The 18,742-nt window shown below is 37.8% G+C and overlaps 1 protein-coding gene across 5 annotated transcripts in view; it reads left to right on the forward strand.

Annotated features, from left to right (window-relative positions):
• Positions 1–18,742, forward strand: part of DENND4C (DENN domain containing 4C) — a 115,235-nt gene that overhangs the window by 5,019 nt on the left and 91,474 nt on the right. The window contains exons 1-3 of one of the 5 annotated variants that reach the window (XM_081803011.1): positions 1,163–1,185; positions 1,806–1,927; positions 13,253–13,574. In XM_081803011.1, coding sequence (XP_081659137.1) covers positions 1,903–1,927; positions 13,253–13,574 — 347 coding nt within the window. In that variant the 5' untranslated portion in view covers positions 1,163–1,185; positions 1,806–1,902. Of the gene's footprint in view, positions 1–979; positions 1,186–1,700; positions 1,928–13,252; positions 13,575–18,742 lie in introns of those variants that run through there. The other 4 variants (XM_081803013.1, XM_081803010.1, XM_081803014.1 and 1 more) reach the window with 4 other exon arrangements.

The raw sequence follows: 18,742 nt of genomic DNA on the forward strand, positions 1-18,742 counted from the left end.
GTTTCCTTTGCTGTGCAAAAGCTTTTTATCTTGATGAAGTTGCAATAGTTCATTTTTGCCCTTGCTTCCCTTGCCTTTAGTGATGTGTCTAGGAAGAAGTTTCTGTGGCTGAGGTCGAAGAGGTTGCTGCCTGTGTTTTCCTCAAGGATTTTGATGGATTCCTGTCTCACATTTAAGTCTTTCAACCATTTTGAGTCTATTTTTGTGTGTGGTGTAAGGAAATGGTCCAGTTTCATTCTTCTGCATGTGGCTGTCCAGTTTTCCCAACACCATTTGTCGAAGAGACTGTCTTGTTTCCACTGGATATTCTTTCCTGCTTTGTCGAAGATTAGTTGACCATAGAGTTGAGAGTCCATTTCTGGGTTCTCTGTTCTGTTTCATTGATCTGTGTGCCTGTTTTTGTGCCAGGACCATACTGTCTTGATGATGACAGCTTTGTAATAGAGCTTGATGTAGAGCATTTTTTTTTTATTTTTAGCATTTTTATTTATTTATTTGACAGATAGTGAGAGCAGGAACACAAGCAGGGGGAGTGGGAGAGGGAGAAGCAGGCTTCTCGCCAAGCAGGTAGCCTGACACGGGGCTCGATCCCAGGACCCTGGGACCATGACCTGAGCCGAAGGCAGACGCCCCATGACTGAGCCACCCAGGTGCCCCTTGATGTAGAGCATTTTTAAAGCAGTGATCCCCATTAGGTATATTTGAGGTGTGTGGACCCTGTTACTCTTTACAGTTAGGGATCTAGTTAACTAGACCTAATCCTTAGGTCACCTTGTGTTTTGTTTGTTTTTAAGATTTTATATATTTATTTAACAGAGAGAGAGAGAGGGAGGGAGGGAGGGAGGCAGGGAAGTAGAGAGATCACCAGTAGGCAGAGTGTCAGGCAGAGGGAGAAGGAGAAGCAGGCTTCCCACTGAGCAGAGAGCCTGATGCAGACTCAATCCCAGGACCCTGGGATCATGACCTGAGCTGAAGGCAGACGTTTAACTGACTGAGCTACCCAGGTGCCCCCAGGTCATGTTGTGTTTTATAAAATATTCCCCTTATTCCTTGACAGCTTAATTTTTTTTTTAAGTAGGCTCCACACCCAGCGTGGAGCCCAGCATGGGGCTTGAACTCACAACCCTGAGATCAAGACCTGAACTGAGATCAAGAGTCAGCCGCTTAACCAACTGAGCCACCCAGGTGCCCCAAGTTTAATTTTTTGATCTGATAGCATGTTTACTTCTCTTCCTTTTAATTTGCTATAATTTCAACTATGTGTTTAGTAGTCAAATAAACTTAATAGAATTTCTTGTAAACTAACACTAAATAGACTTTGAATGAGAGACTGAAATGCATCAAGGTTATATGTTTTGCTGCTTTGTGATATCTCATGTAGATCTTCATGGCTGGCTCTGAGCTATGACCTGAGCTGAAGGCAGATACTTAACCAGCTGAGCCACCCAGCACCCCTTCCCCTCTACTTCTGTTGAAATCTTGGAGGACATGAACTGGTTTTTAAAAAACTTTTAATTTCAGGGCACCTGGGTGGTTTAGTCAGTTAAGCATCCGATTCAGGTGCCCCCTTGACTAGAATTCTCCCCTTTAGTTTGAGGTTGTCTAATCCCTCATGATCAGATTAAGGCTATGCATTTTTTAAAATCAGGAATACTACATAACTAATGTGGTGTCCTTGGTGCATCACATCAGAACGCATGTAATATCAGTTTGACTAATCATTAATGATGTTAATTTTGATTATTTGGTTAAAGTGGTGGCCACCAGCTTTCTCTGGTGATAACATTTTCTCCTTTTTTTTGGAGAGGGTGGGGAAGAGCAGAGATAGAATCTTAAGCAGACTGTGACGTGGGCTGATCTCACAACCCTGACATCATCACCTGAGCCGAAATCAAGAATCGAATGCTTAACCAGCTGAGCCACCCAGGTGCCCTAATACATTTTATTCTTTTGTAATTATTAGTATCTGGGAAAAGGCCTTGAGATTGTATAAATATCCTGTATTCAACAGCCTTCTGCGCAGAGATTTTAGCATCCACTCGTAATTCTTGCTTGAAACTGAATACTGTGTTGATTGTAAAATGGTTTTTGATCATTCCTTCTATGTTTATTAGTTGGCATTCTGTTGTGAAGAAACTTATTTCCCTCACCTTCATTCATTTATTTTAAAATATCAGTGTAGACTCAAGGCTTAAAAAAGTCAGTGTATTATATAATCCATTATTGTCATTCATTTTGATATTAAAATTATTCCCAGTCTGGCCAGTGGGAGACTCTTCAAGCTAGATCCTGTGTCTTTTTGATAGGACCCCATTAGTCTTTGAGTAGTGTTTTTGTTTCTTGTTTTTTCTTCTTCTTCTTAAGTAAGATATTCTAGGTATATCTTGTGCTTTTTTTTTTTTTTTTTTTTTTAAAGTAGGCTCACACCTAGCATGGAGCCCAACATGGGGCTTGAACTTAAAACCATGATATCAAAAGCATGATATCAAGACCTGGACTGAGATCAAGAGTTTGACACTTAACTGACCGAGCCACTCAGGCTCCCCTATCTTGTGCTTTTCTTGCCCAACCTTGGAATTGGTCATTTCTCCAAGGAGGTCTAGTATCGTTTGGTGAGGAATGGTCTTAAGAAACAAAGATTTAGGTGCTGAGTATGTTTGTTGCTGGTGGGGTGACATTGTTTTTGGGTTTCCTTTTCAGTAGATAGGAGGAGACATATATACGCACTTTTTTTTTTTTAAAGATTTTATTTATTTATTTGAGAGAGAATGAGAGAGAGCACATGAGAGGGAGGAGGGTCAGAGGGAGAAACAGACTCACTGCCGAGCAGGGAGCCCGATGCGGGACTCGATCCCGGGACTCCAGGATCATGACCTGAGCTGAAGGCAGTCGCTTAACCAACTGAGCCACCCAGGCGCCCCATATATACACACTTTTAACAGCTTTATTGATAAATAATTCACATATCACACAATTCATGTTTTTAAAGTATACAATTCATTGGTTTTTAGCGTAGTCACAGATTGCTCAACCATTACCACAATCAGTTTTTCTTTTTTTTTTTTTTTTAAAGATTTTATTTATTTATTTGACAGAGAGACACAGTGAGAGAGGGAACACAAGCAGAAGGGAGTGGGAGAGGGAGAAGCAGGCTTCCTGCTGAGCGGAAAGCCGATGTGGGGCTTGATCCCAACCTGAGCCGAAGGCAGACACTTAACGACTGAGCCACCCAGGTGCCCCACCACAATCAGTTTTATCACCCCTAAAAGAAACCCCATGCCCATTAGAATAATTCCCCATTTCCTTCATCCCCCCAATCTAGGCAGCTGCCAATTGACTTTCTCTTTTTATAGATTGCCTATTTAGGACATTTTGTATAGATGGAACCATACTATATGTGGTATTTTGTGACTGACTTCTTCCACTTAGTGTAATGTTTTTAGGGTTTATCCATGTTTAGCATGTATCAGTAAGTACTTAATTCCTGTTTATTGCTGAAGATAGTCCATTGTATGGATGTACTACATTTTATTTATCCCCTCATCTGTTGGTGGACATTTGTGCTGTTTCCATTTTTTGGGGATCTAGTATAAATAATGTTGACACACATATTTAAAATTTTTTATTTTTTAAATATTTATTTATTTATTTTTATGAGAGAGTGAGAGCAAGAGAGATCACAGACGGAGAGGGAGAAGCAGACTCGCCACTGATCAGGGAACCTGATGTGGGACTTGATCCCAGGACCCTGAGATTGTGACCTGAGCCAAAGGCAGGAGATGCTCAACTGACTGAGCCACATAGGCGCCCCTAAAAATTTTTATTTTTGAATTATTTTAGATTTACTGAAAAGTTGAAAAGATAATACAGAGAATTCCTGTATTTTTCTATGGTTAACATCTTACATTACCATAGTACATTTGTCAAAACTAAGACAACGTTGGGGCGCCTGGGTGGCTCAGTTGGTTAAGCGACTGCCTTCGGCTCAGGTCATGATCCTGGAGTCCCAGGATCGAGTCCCGCATCAGGCTCCCTGCTCAGCGGGGAGTCTGCTTCTGCTTCTGACCCTCTCTCTTCTCGTGTTCTCTCTCTCATTCTCAGATAAATAAATAAAATCTTAAAAAAAAAAAAAAACTAAGACAACATTGTTATATTGATTTTAACTAAAATCCAGATTTTATTTTAATCTCACCAGTTTTTATGTTAATGTGCTTTTTCTGTTCTATATTTCAATTCAGGGTACCACATTACATTTAGTACATAGAATGTTTGAACTGTACCACTATAAACCATACCCTAGTGTCTAAGGTCAGGATTTTGTTTTCAGTTCTTTCTGTTAAATTGTTTAAATTACTTGTATTAGTTCCTTTTTCATTCCCTCTTATGTGATTATATTGTCAATTTGGTATGTAGTTAGGTTTATTGGCTCATATATTTATAATGGTGAAGTTAGGTATTTAACCACATCAAAAACTTTTTTTTTTTTTAAAGATTTTATTTATTTATTTGAGAGAGATAGAATGAGAGACAGAGAGCATGAGAGGGAGGAGGGTTAGAGGGAGAAGCAGACTCCCTGCCGAGCAGGGAGCCCGATGCAGGACTCGATCCTGTGACTCCAGGATCATGACCTGAGCCGAAGGCAGTCGCTTAACCAACTGAGCCACCCAGGCACCCCTCAAAAACTTTTTTTAAAGATTTTATTTATTTGTTAGAGAGAGAGAGAGAGAGAAAACACAAGCAGGAGTAGAGGCAAAGGGAGAGAGAGAAGCAAACTTCCCGCCGACCTGGGAGCCTGACATGGGGCTCGATCCCAGGACCCTGAGATCATGACCTGAGCCGAAGGCAGATGCTTAACCATCTGAGCCACCCAGGCGCCCCTCAAAAAAAAAATTTTTAATGGAATTTAGAAATTGTTCTTTTCTAGACTTTTAACTTAAACTTTGAATATACCCTGCTTAATGTGTTTTGTTTGAACTTGGTAGTGTTTTCTGAATTAGTTGCCGATATTTTAAAACTTGGAGACATAAAAATCCTGATTTCTGGCTTCTTTTAAGAAGGCAAAAAAGAAATTCTGGTTTTGCCAAGTCCATTTGGCAACAATTGGATGGATCTGACTAGTAGTGGCTGCCTGTATTCTCTGGTTCCCACAGACTCTCATATCCTGCTTTGACCCCTTTAGGTATTTGTGTTTGCAGCCTTTCTTTACAACCCTCCTTCTTTTTTTTTTTTTTTAAAGATTTTATTTATTTATTTGAGAGAGAGAATGAGAGAGAGAGTACATGAGAGGGAGGAGGGTCAGAGGGAGAAGCAGATCCCCCGCTGAGCGGGGAGCCCGATGTGGGACTCGATCCTGGGACTCCAGGATCATGACCTGAGCCGAAGGCAGTCGCTTAACCAACTGAGCCACCCAGGCGCCCTACAACCCTCCTTCTTGATAAAACTTTCAGTGGCAGGTGCAACAGTAGCGAATTACGCTGCTTTGTGTTCTGAAAAAGGAACTGATTTTGTCTGAAATGAGTTTTTCATTTTGTAATTTCATGACCCAGCCAGTGTAGCTCATGTTGATAATGCTTTCTAAATGGATTCACCAAGGCCCTATTTTAAATTGCTTAAATGTAGCAAAGAACTTTGATAAAACGTTTAAATAACATTCACCATTCATTCTGCATGGTTTGGAACACCAAGGAACACAGAGATATTTTTGAAGCCTTAAACAAATCTTTTTGTTACAGTGAGAGAATTGTGTAAACTACATTTAGCTTTATAGATTGAAGTTATTGACATTTTGTTGATATTAACAGCATTTATTTATTAAAGTGTATGCCATTCTAAACAGTAGGGTGAAATGAAATTGATTCTGAAAGATTATCTTAGCAGTAGTTGCAAAACGAAATTTAATTATTAGACTCTATATCTGTTAGTTTTTATAAATATTTTAATATTTTTCAAAAGCTTTTGTTAATACAGAGTAATTTTTATTGGAGATAGAGATGGCCATTTCATAATGATAAAGGGGTCAGTTAATCGAAAGGACATAGCAATTCTAAATGTTTATGCCCTTAATAATGGAGCTTCAAAATACATGAAGCAAAAACTGATAAGAATTGAAAGGAGAAATAGACTGCAAATCTGCAATTATAGTCAGAGATTTTAATATTGTTCTCTTAATAGTAGAACAAGCGGACAGAAAATCAAGGATAGACTTGAACAACACTATTAACCTACTTGATTGACACTTGTAGAGCCCTCTGTTCAACAACAGAATGTACATGCTGAAGTGCTAAAGTACACATGGTCTGTTTGTCAAGATAGGTCTTATCCTTAGCCATGAAAGTAGGCTCAATAAATGTAAAAGAATTAGAGTCATACATAGTATATTCTCTGACCACAGTGTAATTAAATTAGAAATTAATAACCAAAAATTCTTGGAAAATTCCCAACTATAAAATTTGGAAACTGAAAAACATACTTTTAAATAGTGCATTGGTCAAAGAAAATACCTTAAGAAAGGGAAATTAAAAAGTGTTTTGAACTGAATAAAAAGAAAACATACACAAATTTTTGGATGCCACTAAAACATTATGTGGGGAATTTATAACGCTAAATACTTACAATAGAGAAGAAAGGTCTCAAATCAGTGACTTCAGCTTCCACCTCAAGAAACTAGAAAAAGAGTGAATTAAATTTTGCATAAACAGAGGGAAGGAAATAATAAAGCTCAAAATAGAAATCAGTGAAATATAAAACAAAAGCAGTAGAAAAAAATTAATGAAACCAAAAGCTGTCTTAGAGAAGATCAATAAAATTGATAAATTTCAGGGCGCCTGGGTGGCTCAGTTAGTTAAGTGTCTGCCTTTGGGGTCCTGGGATCAAGTCCCCATCAGGCTCTCTGCTCAGTGGGGAGTCTGCTTCTCCCTCTCCTTCTGCTCTTCACCCCCACCCCCAGCTCACGTTCTCTCTCTCTCTCTTTCTCTCTCAAATAAATAAAATCTTTTTTTTTTTTTTAAAGATTTTATTTATTTGAGAGAGAGCTCATGAGAGGGGGGAGGGTCAGAGGGAGAAGCAGACTCCCTGTTGAGCAGGAAGCCCGATGTGGGACTCGATCCCGGGACTCCAGGATCATGACCTGAGCCGAAGGCAGTCGCTTAACCAACTGAGCCACCCAGGCGCCCTCAAATAAATAAAATCTTAAAAAAAAAACAAACCATAAATTTCTAGCCAGACTGGTTAGGAAAAAAGAAGAACCAAATTACTAATATTGGGAATGAGAGAGGTGACATCACTACATATTCTACAGATATTAAAAGTGTAATAAGGAAATATGATGAACAACTTTGTGCCAATAAATATGAGAATTTAGGTGAAACGGACAAATTTCTTGAATGACACTGCTATATACTGATTGTCCCCTCCCCCTCTTCTGATGTTGAAACCTAATCCCCAGGCTGATGGTATTTGGAGGTGGGGCTTTAGGAGGTATTTCAGTCCTGAGGGTAAAACCCTCCTGAGGGGGATTAGTGCCTTTTAAAAAAAGAGATTCCAGAGAGATTCCCTCGCTCCTTTCAATCATGTGAAGTTACAGTGGAAAGACAGCCTTCTAGGAACTAGGAAGCCAGCCCTCACTAGGCAGTGAATCCGCCAGTGCCTTATCTTGGACTTCCCAATCTCAAGAACTGTGAGAAACAAATTTCTGTTGTTTATAAGACACCCAGTCTATGGTATTCTGGTATAGCAGCCTGAATGGACTAAGACACAAACGATGAAAGTTTATTCAAGAGGAAGTAGGTAACCTAATAGCCTGTATGCGTTAAAGGAATTGAATTTAGAGTTATAAAAACCTACCTACAAAGAAAACTCCAGACCCAAATGATTTCTCAGGTGAATTCTATCAAACATTTAAGGAAGAAATAATACCAATTCTATACAGACTGCCCCAGAAACTTGAAGAGGAGGAAATTCTTCTCAACTCATTCTGTGAGACTATCATTACCTTGGTATCAAAACCAGATAAAGACATTAGGAGAAAAGAAGACTACAGACCAGTATCCTTCATTAACATATAAAATTTCAAGCAAAATTTTAACAAATAGAATTCAAGAATATATAAAGGGGATAATATATCATGACCAAGTGGGGTTTATTTTAGGAATTCAGTGTTGATTAATAACTTGAAAATTAATCATTGTAATTCACTATGTTAAACAAAGAGAAGTGTTTCATGTCAGTAGGTGCAGAAAAAGTGTGTGATAAAGTCTAACATATATTCCTGATAAAAGTCTCAGGATTAGAAAGAACTTGATGAGGAGCAAATATTTATGAAAAACTTACAAGTAATATCATATTTACTGATAAAAGACTGAATGCTTTCCCTGTAAGATTAGGAACAAAATGAAGATGTCTACTCTCAACATTTCTCTCTCTTTAAAAAAAAAAAAAAAATTCATTGATTTATTTAAATAATGTCTGTACCCAGCATGGGGCTTGAACTTACGACCCCAAGATCAAGAGTCACATGCTCTACTGACTGAGCCAGCCAGGTGCCTCTCTCTCTTTTTTTTTTTCTTTTAAATCAAAGAAATGTGTATTAAAACCTCTCTATACCAATTTTACTCTAACACAATAAACATAAATACAGTTGTAACACCCATTGGACCATAGATACATTACTGTTGCCATGGTAAATTGGTATATTCTTTTCAAAAGGCAAGAAGCATATAGTAATAGTTATACATGGGTTTATACTCTGATCTAGAAAGCTGATTCTGGGAGTTTACTCTGTAACTTAACTGAAGCCTAGAAGGTTAATATGGAGAGGTGCTTATTGATATATTCTCTCTTTTTATTGTAGCAAATATATATAACATTTATCTTTTAACCATTTGTAAGTATACACTTTAGTGGCATTAAATACATTGGCAGTGTTGTATAACCATTGCCACTGCTATACCCAAAACTTTTCCGTCGTCTCCAGCATAAACTCTGTACCCATTAAACAGTAACTCTCCATTTTCCCCCCTCCCAGCCCCTGATAACCTCTACTTTATGTCTCTAGGAATTTATTCAGTATACCTCATGTAGGAGCCATATAATATTTGTTCTTCTGTGTCTTTCTGGGGGTTATTTCACTTAGCATAAAGTTTTCAGAGTTCATCCATGTTACAGCATTTATCAAAATTCAGTTCCTTTTTATGAATGAATAATATTCTGTTGTATAGATATATCACATTATGTTTATCCATTCATTTTTTGGGTGGATATTTGGATTGTTTTTACCATTTGATTATTGTGAATAATGCTGCTATGACTAATGATGCTGAGCACCTTTTCATGTGCTTAAGGTCATTTGTATATCTTCTTTGGTCAGCATTTCTTTTGAACACTGTACTGGATGTTCTACCCAGTACCGTAAGACAAGAAAAAGAAATAAAAGGCATCTGTATTGGAAAGAAAGAAGTAAAATTGTCTTTATTCATAGACACATTATCTGTGTAGAAAATTTGATGGTACCTACAAAACTCTACAACTTGTAAGCAACTCTATGAAGATTGCACTGTATAAGATAAAGATATAAAATCAATTGTATTTCTATGTAGTAGCAAAGAATAATGGGAAACTGAGTTAAAAAGGAATAGTGTCGTTTTCAATAGCATTAATTATTGCGTACTTAAGCAAAATCTGGTAAGATGTGAAGGACATATGCTGTAAACTACAAACATGGATGAGAGAAATTTTTACAAATCTAAGTAAATGCAGAGATTAACCTTGTTCATGGGTTTGAAGACTCAGTATTGACAGTTTTCCTTAAATTGACTTACAGTTTCAACACAATTCTAGTTAAAATCCTAATAGGCTTTTTTTGGTGGTAGAAATGGACAGGCTGATTCTAAAATGCTTATGGAAATGTAGAGGACCTAGAATAGAATAATCAAAACAATTTTGAAAAAGAACAGAGTTGAAGACTAACACTTCCTGATTTCAAGATTTAGTATAAATTATGGTAATCAGAATCATTTGGTACTGCCATATAAACATATAGATTAGTGGAATAAAGAATCCAGAGATGAATATGAACATGTTGGGCAGTTGGTTTTTGAATAAAGATACAAAGGCAAAACAGTGGAGAAAAGTTAGTTTTTTCAACCAGTGGTGCTGGAAAAATTGAATATCTATATGTAAAAAGTGAATCTTTATTTATACCTCCACTATATACAAAAACTAACTTAAAATGGATCATAGACCTAAATGTAAAACTTGAAATTATGAAATTTTTAGAGGAAAACATTGGAGAAAACCTTTGTGACCTTAGATTAGACAGTGATTTCTTAAATATGATACCACAAGCATGACCCATAAAAGAACAGATTGGTAAGTTGGACTTCATCAAAAATAAAAACTTCTGCTTTTAAAAGATATTATTAGAGTAAAAAGACAAGTCATAGATTGGGAGAAAATATTTGCTAAGCATATGCCTAATAAATGATTTTTCTATAGAATATGTAAAGAACTTTTAAAACTCAAGAATGGGGGTGCCTGGGTGGCTCAGTCAGTTGAGCGTCTGACTCTTGGTTCGACTCAGATCGTGATCTCAAGGTTGTGAGATTGAGCCCCATGTGGGGCTCTGCGCTCAGCTGGGAGTTGGCTTGTCCCTCTCCCTCCCCCCTGCCCATCGCCTTCTGTCCTTCTCCAGGCTTGTGCACAAGCTCTCTCCTTTTCTCTCTCTCGAAATTAAGTAAATAAATAAAATTTTAAAAACGAACAAACAAAAAACAACTCAAGAATGAGTAAACAAACAGCCCAAGTAGAAAATGGGCAAAGATTTGAACAGAAACTTCACTCAAGAAAATACATGGATGGAAAATAAGTACATGAAAATGTGGTTAACATCACTAGTCATTAGGAAGATGCAAATTAACAGGTGCCTGGGTGACTCAGTCAGTTGAGCATCGGACTCTTGATCTCAGGGTTGTGAGTTCAAGCCCTGAGTTGGGCTCCACGCTAGTTGTGGCGCCTACTTAAAAAAAAAAAAAAAGATGCAAATTAAAATGATAGTTAAGTATCACTGTAGGCATATTAGAGTATCTACATTTTTTTTTTTTAAGATTTTATTTATTTATTTGAGAGAGAGAGAATGAGAAGGAGGAAGGTCAGAGGGAGAAGCAGACTCCCCGCCGAGCAGGGAGCCCGATGCGGGACTCGATCCCGGGACTCCAGGATCATGACCTGAGCCGAAGGCAGTCGCTTAACCAACTGAGCCACCCAGGCGCCCCTAGAGTATCTACATTTAAAAGACTGATCATATAGAGCTTCAGAGAGGATGTGAAACAACTGGAAGTCTCATATACTGAGGGTAGGAATATAAAATGGTATACTCACTCTAGGAAACTCTTTGGCAGTTTTTTAGAACTATATATATCTAGCAGGTGATCCAATCCTTTCATCTTAAGAATTGACCTAGGGTAAATGAAAGCTTATGTCCGTAAGGCCTATACATGGTTATTTATGACAGCTTTATTTGTAGTAACTTCAAACTGAGAATAACCCAAATGTCTATTAATAAGGTAAATAGATAAACATGTTGTGGTATACTCAGCAATGGAATACTACTTAGCAATAAAAAGGGATGAGCGAGGGGCACCTGGGTGGCTCAGTTGTTAAGCGTCTGCCTTCGGCTCAGGTCATGATCCCAGGGTCCTGGGATCGAGCCCCGCATCGGGCTCCTGCTACGCGGGAAGCCTGCTTCTCCCTCTCCCACTCCCCCTGCTTGTGTTCCCTCTCTCGCTGTGTCTCTCTCTGGCAAATAAATAAATAAAATCTTTAAAAAAAAAAAAGGGATGAGCGACACCTGGCTGGCTCAATTGGTAGGGCATGCGACTCTTCACCTCAGGGTTGTGAGTTGGGTATAGAGATTACTTAAAAAAATATTTTAAAAAATATAAAAAAGAAACTATTGATATAAACAATAGCATGAATGAATCTCAGTTATGAAAAAAGCTAGGCAAAAAAAGAATACATACTATATGATTCCATGTACATCAGTTCTAAAAACTATAGTGACTAAACAGATTACTCATTGGGGAGGAAGGGATATGACGGGGTATATGAAAATTTGGGGTTTTGATGGATAGGTTTACTATCTTGATTGTGGTAATGATTTCACAGGTGCATATATTTATGAAAATTTACACTTTAAATATGTACATTTTATTGTATGTCAGTTGTACTTAAATAAAGTTGTTTTTAAAAAGTATATAAAATAAAATCCATGGAAATATTTAAAACCTCAGAAGCTTAATTTTATTTTTAGAGGTGCTGAGTTTAGAGATAATAGAAATCTTGACTCAATGTTCATAATCTCTGGGTTTCTACCATGTATTACCTAAGTCTCTTAATATGTGTTTTCTATGATTTTCTCTTCCTTGATTATAGTATTTTATGCTCTCTCTGGTATTTATATAGGAAATACATCATGACTCCTAAACTTACTTAGTTTACGTGGTGTTTCCATAAAGTTTCTTAACCAGAAGGGACAGACTCCTAACTGGATTAGGAGACCAGTTTGATTATATTTATTACTATTACCTTTATTTATTTATTTAGTCTTAGACCTTGACTTAATTCATGATGAACTCCATTCATTTGTTTAAATGTGAAGCTTAGCTTTAGGAATTTTGTAACCCAAAAGAGAATGATTTTTTAAATGGTCTGAATATTGTTCATGCAGTGCATTTTGCTGAAGCACCATAGCCCATAGCCCACCTCTGACAGTTTGATTATTCTTTTTTTTTTTTTTTAAAGATTTTATTTATTTATTTGACAGAGAGAGACACAGTGAGAGAGGGAACACAAGCAGGGGGTGTGGGAGAGGGAGAAGCAGGCCTCTCACGGAGGATGGAGCCTGATGCGGGGCTCAATCCCAGGACCCTGGGATCACGACCCAAGCTGAAGGCAGACACCCAACGACTGAGCCACCCAGGCGCCCCCAGTTTGATTATTCTTAACAGGGCCTTCGCACATGAAAGGATCATAGTTGCCTTACAAATGAGTTGATGCTGTAAACTTGTACTTTATAGCAGGTAAAAGCTGACAAGATAATACCAAAACAGTCTGCTTCTCTGGAAGGACAACATTTTGATTATAAATCCAGCTGGAAAGTGCACTTAATTGATCACTGTTAACCCAGGAGTATTTTAATTTTAGTCAAGATAAAGTGTTTTATTTAATGGATGTCTTTTGTCTTTTTTTCCTCTTCTAGGAAATAAAATAGCAACAATGATAGAAGACAAAGGGCCAAGAGTGACTGACTACTTTGTTGTGGCAGGTCTCACTGACACATCTACTCTTTTAGATCAAGAAATAAATCGTTTAGACACTAAGTCAACTGGGCCTAAAGCTCCAATTACAGACATTGCAGTTATTAACAAATCTGCTGGGGAAACAGTACCTGAAGGTTACACCTGTGTTGAAGCCACTCCATCAGCTCTCCAAGCAAATTTGAACTATGGAAGTCTGAAAAGCCCAGAACTTTTCCTCTGTTATAAGAGAGCAAGAGATAAACCACCCCTTACCGACATTGGGTATGGTGACTTATTTTCTTTTGCTATAGTGAAGGAAATAGTATTTATTTAAAGTACATGGGAATAGAAATTTGAAATCCTTGATAGTTCTATTATTATTATTATTTTTTAAAGATTTTATTTATTTATTTGACAGAGACACAGCGAGAGAGGGAACACAAGCAGGGGGAGTGGGAGAGGGAGAAGCAGGCTCCCCACTGAGCAGGGAGCCCAATGCGGGGCTCAATCCCAGCACCCTGGGATCATGACCTGAGCCGAAGGCAGACGGTTAACGACTGAGCCACCCAGGCGCCCCGATAGTTCTATTATTATTTGTTACTTTAGAATCAAGTGTAGTAAGATATTACATCTCTCTATCCACCCTTACTGAATTTCTCTGCATTGTACTTGAATCATTAGATCATTTCCTTTCAAAAGACTGAAGTGAAGGCATTAGAGCCTGAAATGTGATTCTGTTTCTCTTGTACTTTTCAGATAAACTTATTAATTAAAAATAAAAGAACAAGAAGCTATAATAAAAGATTATATTTTTAAGGGGCTGCTTAGGTTATGTGATGAGGTTTTGTGAAGCCCTGAACTCATTTAACAAAGGAACATTCCTGTTTAAAAAAAAAAAAAAATTGTGCTGTGTGGTTTTTAGTCCCAGGAGGGAGGAGGTATTTACAATTTAGAATGAGTATAGTTTTTATAAGGTATTTAGTATCTTAGTCCACAGCCAGAGAAGTACATTCTTTGTAAAAGCCCCTTTCCCAAAAATGTCTACATTGACCCTCTTTTGTAGATGAGATATGCTTTTAGAATACCTATAATTATTACTTTAATAGGTATACATGTCATGTATTAAGCTGTTCTGTTTATTATAATTACCATCAGTAAAAACATATAGGTACTTGAGAGCATCCTAGGAAGTATTTAGGATCAGCTTGTCCCTTTATGCAAAACACGGAGTTGGAATTTTGGTGGGGATTGCATTTAATCTATAGATCAAAGTAGGGAGTACGACCATCTTTATACCAGTTAAGTCTTCTAACTTATGAATATGAAATATCTTTCCCTTTTATTTAGGTCTTTCTTTCAGCAATGTTTTATTTAGTGTATAAGTCTTTCACCTCCTTGATTCATTTTATTCCTACATATTTTATTCTTTTGGATTCTATTAAAAATGGGATTGTTTTCAGGGCACCTGGGTGGCTCAGTCATTAAGCGCCTGCCTTAGGCTCAGGTCATGATCCCAGGGTCCTGGGATCAAGCCCCGCATCAGGCTCCCTGCTCGGCGGGAAGCCTGCTTCTCCCTCTCCCACTCCCCCTGCTTCTGTTCCCTCTCTCACTGTGTCTCTCTCTGTCAAATAAATAAATAAATAAATCTTAAAAAAAAAAATGGGATTGTTTTCTTAATTTCCTTTTTGGGTTGTTCATTGCTGTTGTATACAAACACAGCTGAATTTTAATTACATGTGTTAATCTTATACCCTGCAACTTTGCTGAATTTGTTAGCTCTAATAGCTTTCTTTTGGATATTCAGGGTTTTTTTTAATATATAGGATCATGTCATCTACAAATAGAGCTAGTTTTACTCCTTCCTTTGCAGTTTGTTGTATTTGCTCCCTTGTCTTATCGCTCCAACTAGAACTTAAACGTAGTGTTGGATAATGATAGTGAAAACAGGCATCCTTGGCTCATTCCTGAGCTTAGGTGGAAAGCTTTCAGTCTTTCACCATTGAATATGATGTTAGCTGTGGGTTTTTCATAAATGCCTTTTATCATATTAAGAAAGGTCCCTTCTATTTCTGATTTTATGATTTTATCATAAAGTGTGTTGGATTTATTTCAAATGCCTTTTCTTTGTTAATTGAGATCATGCAGGTATTTCCTTCTTTCTATTAATGTGAGGTATTACATTGATTTTCTTATGTTGAATCTCTTAATGTCATCACAATACCACTCTGTAGAAATGATTAATTACTTAATATCATCATATATCCAAATTTCCCTGATTGTCCCATGAAGTTGTTGTTGTTGTTTCTTAATGGTTGCTGGTTTTTCTGATAATAGTTGTTCAGATATTAAGAAAAGGTAGTGAGCTGCTCCATTTGACCACCACTTGTCTAAATCACCTCCTCTACTTTTGCAGTCGAGCTCTGGTGAAATGGTCCTAGGTCCTCATTATGTTCAGATTTCCAAAGTCAAAGGATGATTTGTCCTTACCTTACTTGACCTTTATGCAGCATCCATTTAACTCCTTTAGTATTGGCCACACTGTTTAGCTCTGTGGTTTTCCTTTAAGTCAGTACAGTTAGGATGGTGGTCATACAGCTTTATAGGATCATCAGGAACAGGAGCCAAGTTAGAAAGGTTGAGAAATGATTGGAATTGGATTAATAGAGGCTTTTTTGAAAGCTTGACTTAAAGAGAAAATAGTAATGGGCTTTGCTATTTAAGATGTGGTCCTTGAACCAGTATCATCCGTAGGGCCTGGGAACATGTTAGAAATTCAGAATCTCAGGCACTGCCCCAACCTCCTTAATCGGAATCTGTATTTTAACAAAATCCCCAGAAGCAACGGTTGAGGATACCTGGGTGGGGGGGTGGGGTAAGGCAATACAGAGTCATGGGCTGTTTTTTAATTTTCTTCCAGGGGATAACCTTGAACATCCCTACTTGAAGGAGAGACACCAATGGAAAAGAAAGGGTGAAAATAGAGGAATAAGGAGGTATTTGATAGAGTAAAATTATGAAACAGATGGAAGGGGCAATGTCAACAGCATAGGTGACTGGATTAGCCTTTAATGGGAGGGGCTTTTCCTTTGAGAAGGAGGTGAAGATTGGTATAAACACAAACTGTTGGTTGCAGGGGAGTAATTCAGGACATGTGATGGTTTTATGTCAGTTCTTTTCATTTTCTCTCTGAGTTTCTTAAGAAGATAGGTAATACCCATAGAAGGATGGGTATAGGGTAAAATTTTGGTAATATCCATGTCAGTTGATGGGAATCAAGCCAGGGACATAACTTGTGTTTCAGACTTAAGTGTTGACTGTCAGCCGTCTCTCAAGGCCATCTTTTCATATCCTCCTCCCCATCCCCCCACTATACAGTCATAATTGAAAGGATGTGTAGCTTTTTTTTTTTTTTTTAAGATTTTATTTATTTATCTGAGAGAGAATGGGAGACAGAGAGCATGAGGGGGGAGGATCAGGGGGAGAAGCAGACTCCCCGCTGAGCAGGGAGCCTGATGTGGGACTCAATCCCAGGACTCTAGGATCATGACCTGAGCCGAAGGCAGTTGCTTAACCAACTGAGCCACCCAGGTGCCCCTGGATGTGTAGCTTTCAAAGATTGCTGTTCTTGTGGTTCAGGGGTACAACTTAAAATGATGACTTAGATAATTAATACTTAGATACCTTCAGGTTGCAAGTGACTCATATACATCTTGTACTTCCCTAAGGCTTGTTATGATAGTTTACTGATCTAGTCTCCCAGAGTGTAGGTTGTCTTTTAGTTAATCATGATGGTAAATTTTTCTTTCCAGATCAAATAATTGTTAATACCTGGTGACTGCAATATTTTGACCTGTCCACTCCACTTTCCCCCCATTTAAGCACACGAGTAAGGTTTGGAAAACTTGTAGCCACTACAAAGACAGGTACCCATCTCATTCAACTAAATAAGAAATACTGTTTTCAAACTTTTGACCTTTTTGACTTTCGTAAATTGACATGAGATATTTATCAGGTTTTCTTTTCTTTTTTTATTTATTTATTTAAAAAAAAAATTTTTTTTTAAGATTTTATTTATTTATTTGACAGAGAGAGACACAGTGAGAGAGGGAACACAAGCAGGGGGAGTGGGAGAGGGAGAAGCAGGCTTCCTGCAGAGCAGGGAGCCCGATGCGGGGCTCTGTCCCAGGACCCTGGAATCATGACCTGAGCCGAAGGCAGATGCTTAATGACTGAACCACCCAGGCACCCCCAGATTTACTAAGTTTCAAAAGAGCTTTTTCTCCAGCACTTTTGTGTTTTTTTTGGAAAATTTTCAAACATACAGAAAAGTTAATTGAATGCTATAATAAACACCAGTATCCTTTCCTCCTGAATGATAGACTGTAGTATAATGAACAGTACACTTTCCACCTAGATTCAGCAAATTAACATTTTTCCATATTTTTGCTAAACTATTTGAAAGGAGGCTGGAGATATCCTGACAATTCTCCCATGAATACTTCAGCATGCATCCTTTAAGACGTGTTCCTGTAGAACCATGGTATATAGAAAATTAATAACTGTATTGTATTTTTCAATATCCATTCCCTATCCAAATATTCACAGTTATCCCCAGAATATCTTTTATCGCCTTTTTAAGAAAAATATTCATGGGGTGCCTGGGTGGCTCAGTCGGTTAAGCAGCTACCTTAGGCCCAGGTCATGATCCCAGGGTACTAGGATCGGCTCCTTGCTCAGCGGGGAGCCTCCTTCTCCCTCTGCCTGCCACTCCCCCTGCTTGTGCTCACTCCCTCTCTCACTCTATCTGCCAAGTAAAATCTTGAAAAAAAATATTCAGCATCCTGTCATAGTTTACTCACTGCATTTGGTTGTTATGCCTCTTTAGTCTCTTCATCTCCCCCCAATTTTTCTGTTATATATTGACATTTTGCAGAGTCTTGCCAATTGTCTTATAGAATGTTCCCCACTCTAGATTTATCTAATTGTTTCTTCATTATGTTGTTTAACTTGTTACCTTATTGTCAGTATTTCCTATAAATTGGATGTTAGGTTTAAAGTCTGAATTAAATTTACATTAAATATTTTTGGCAAGAATACTTATAGGTAGGGCTAGCATTAGGAGAGGATGTAGTGACAGATTGTCTCATAATTAGTAATGTTAAGTTCAGTCACTTAGTTAAGATGGTAATTGTCAGATATCTATTGTTATTTTCATTGTTATTTAAGTAATTTGTGGAGTTGTGGGCCTTTTTTAAATACCTGCTTCCCTAGTTCCTTTTCACTTCTCATTTTGTAGGATCCATTGATCATTGCCTGAATTAGATCTTGCATGGCAGGGGATGTAAAATGAGACTTTTCTATTTTTTTTTTTTTTTAAGATTTTATTTATTTATTTGACAGAGAGAGAGACAGTGAGAGCAGGAACACAAGCAGGGGGAGTGGGAGAGGGA

This window comes from Leptonychotes weddellii, chromosome 14 (genome assembly GCF_054177405.1).
Source record: "Leptonychotes weddellii isolate Sample4059 chromosome 14, ASM5417740v2, whole genome shotgun sequence".
NCBI classification, from domain to species: domain Eukaryota; kingdom Metazoa; phylum Chordata; class Mammalia; order Carnivora; family Phocidae; genus Leptonychotes; species Leptonychotes weddellii.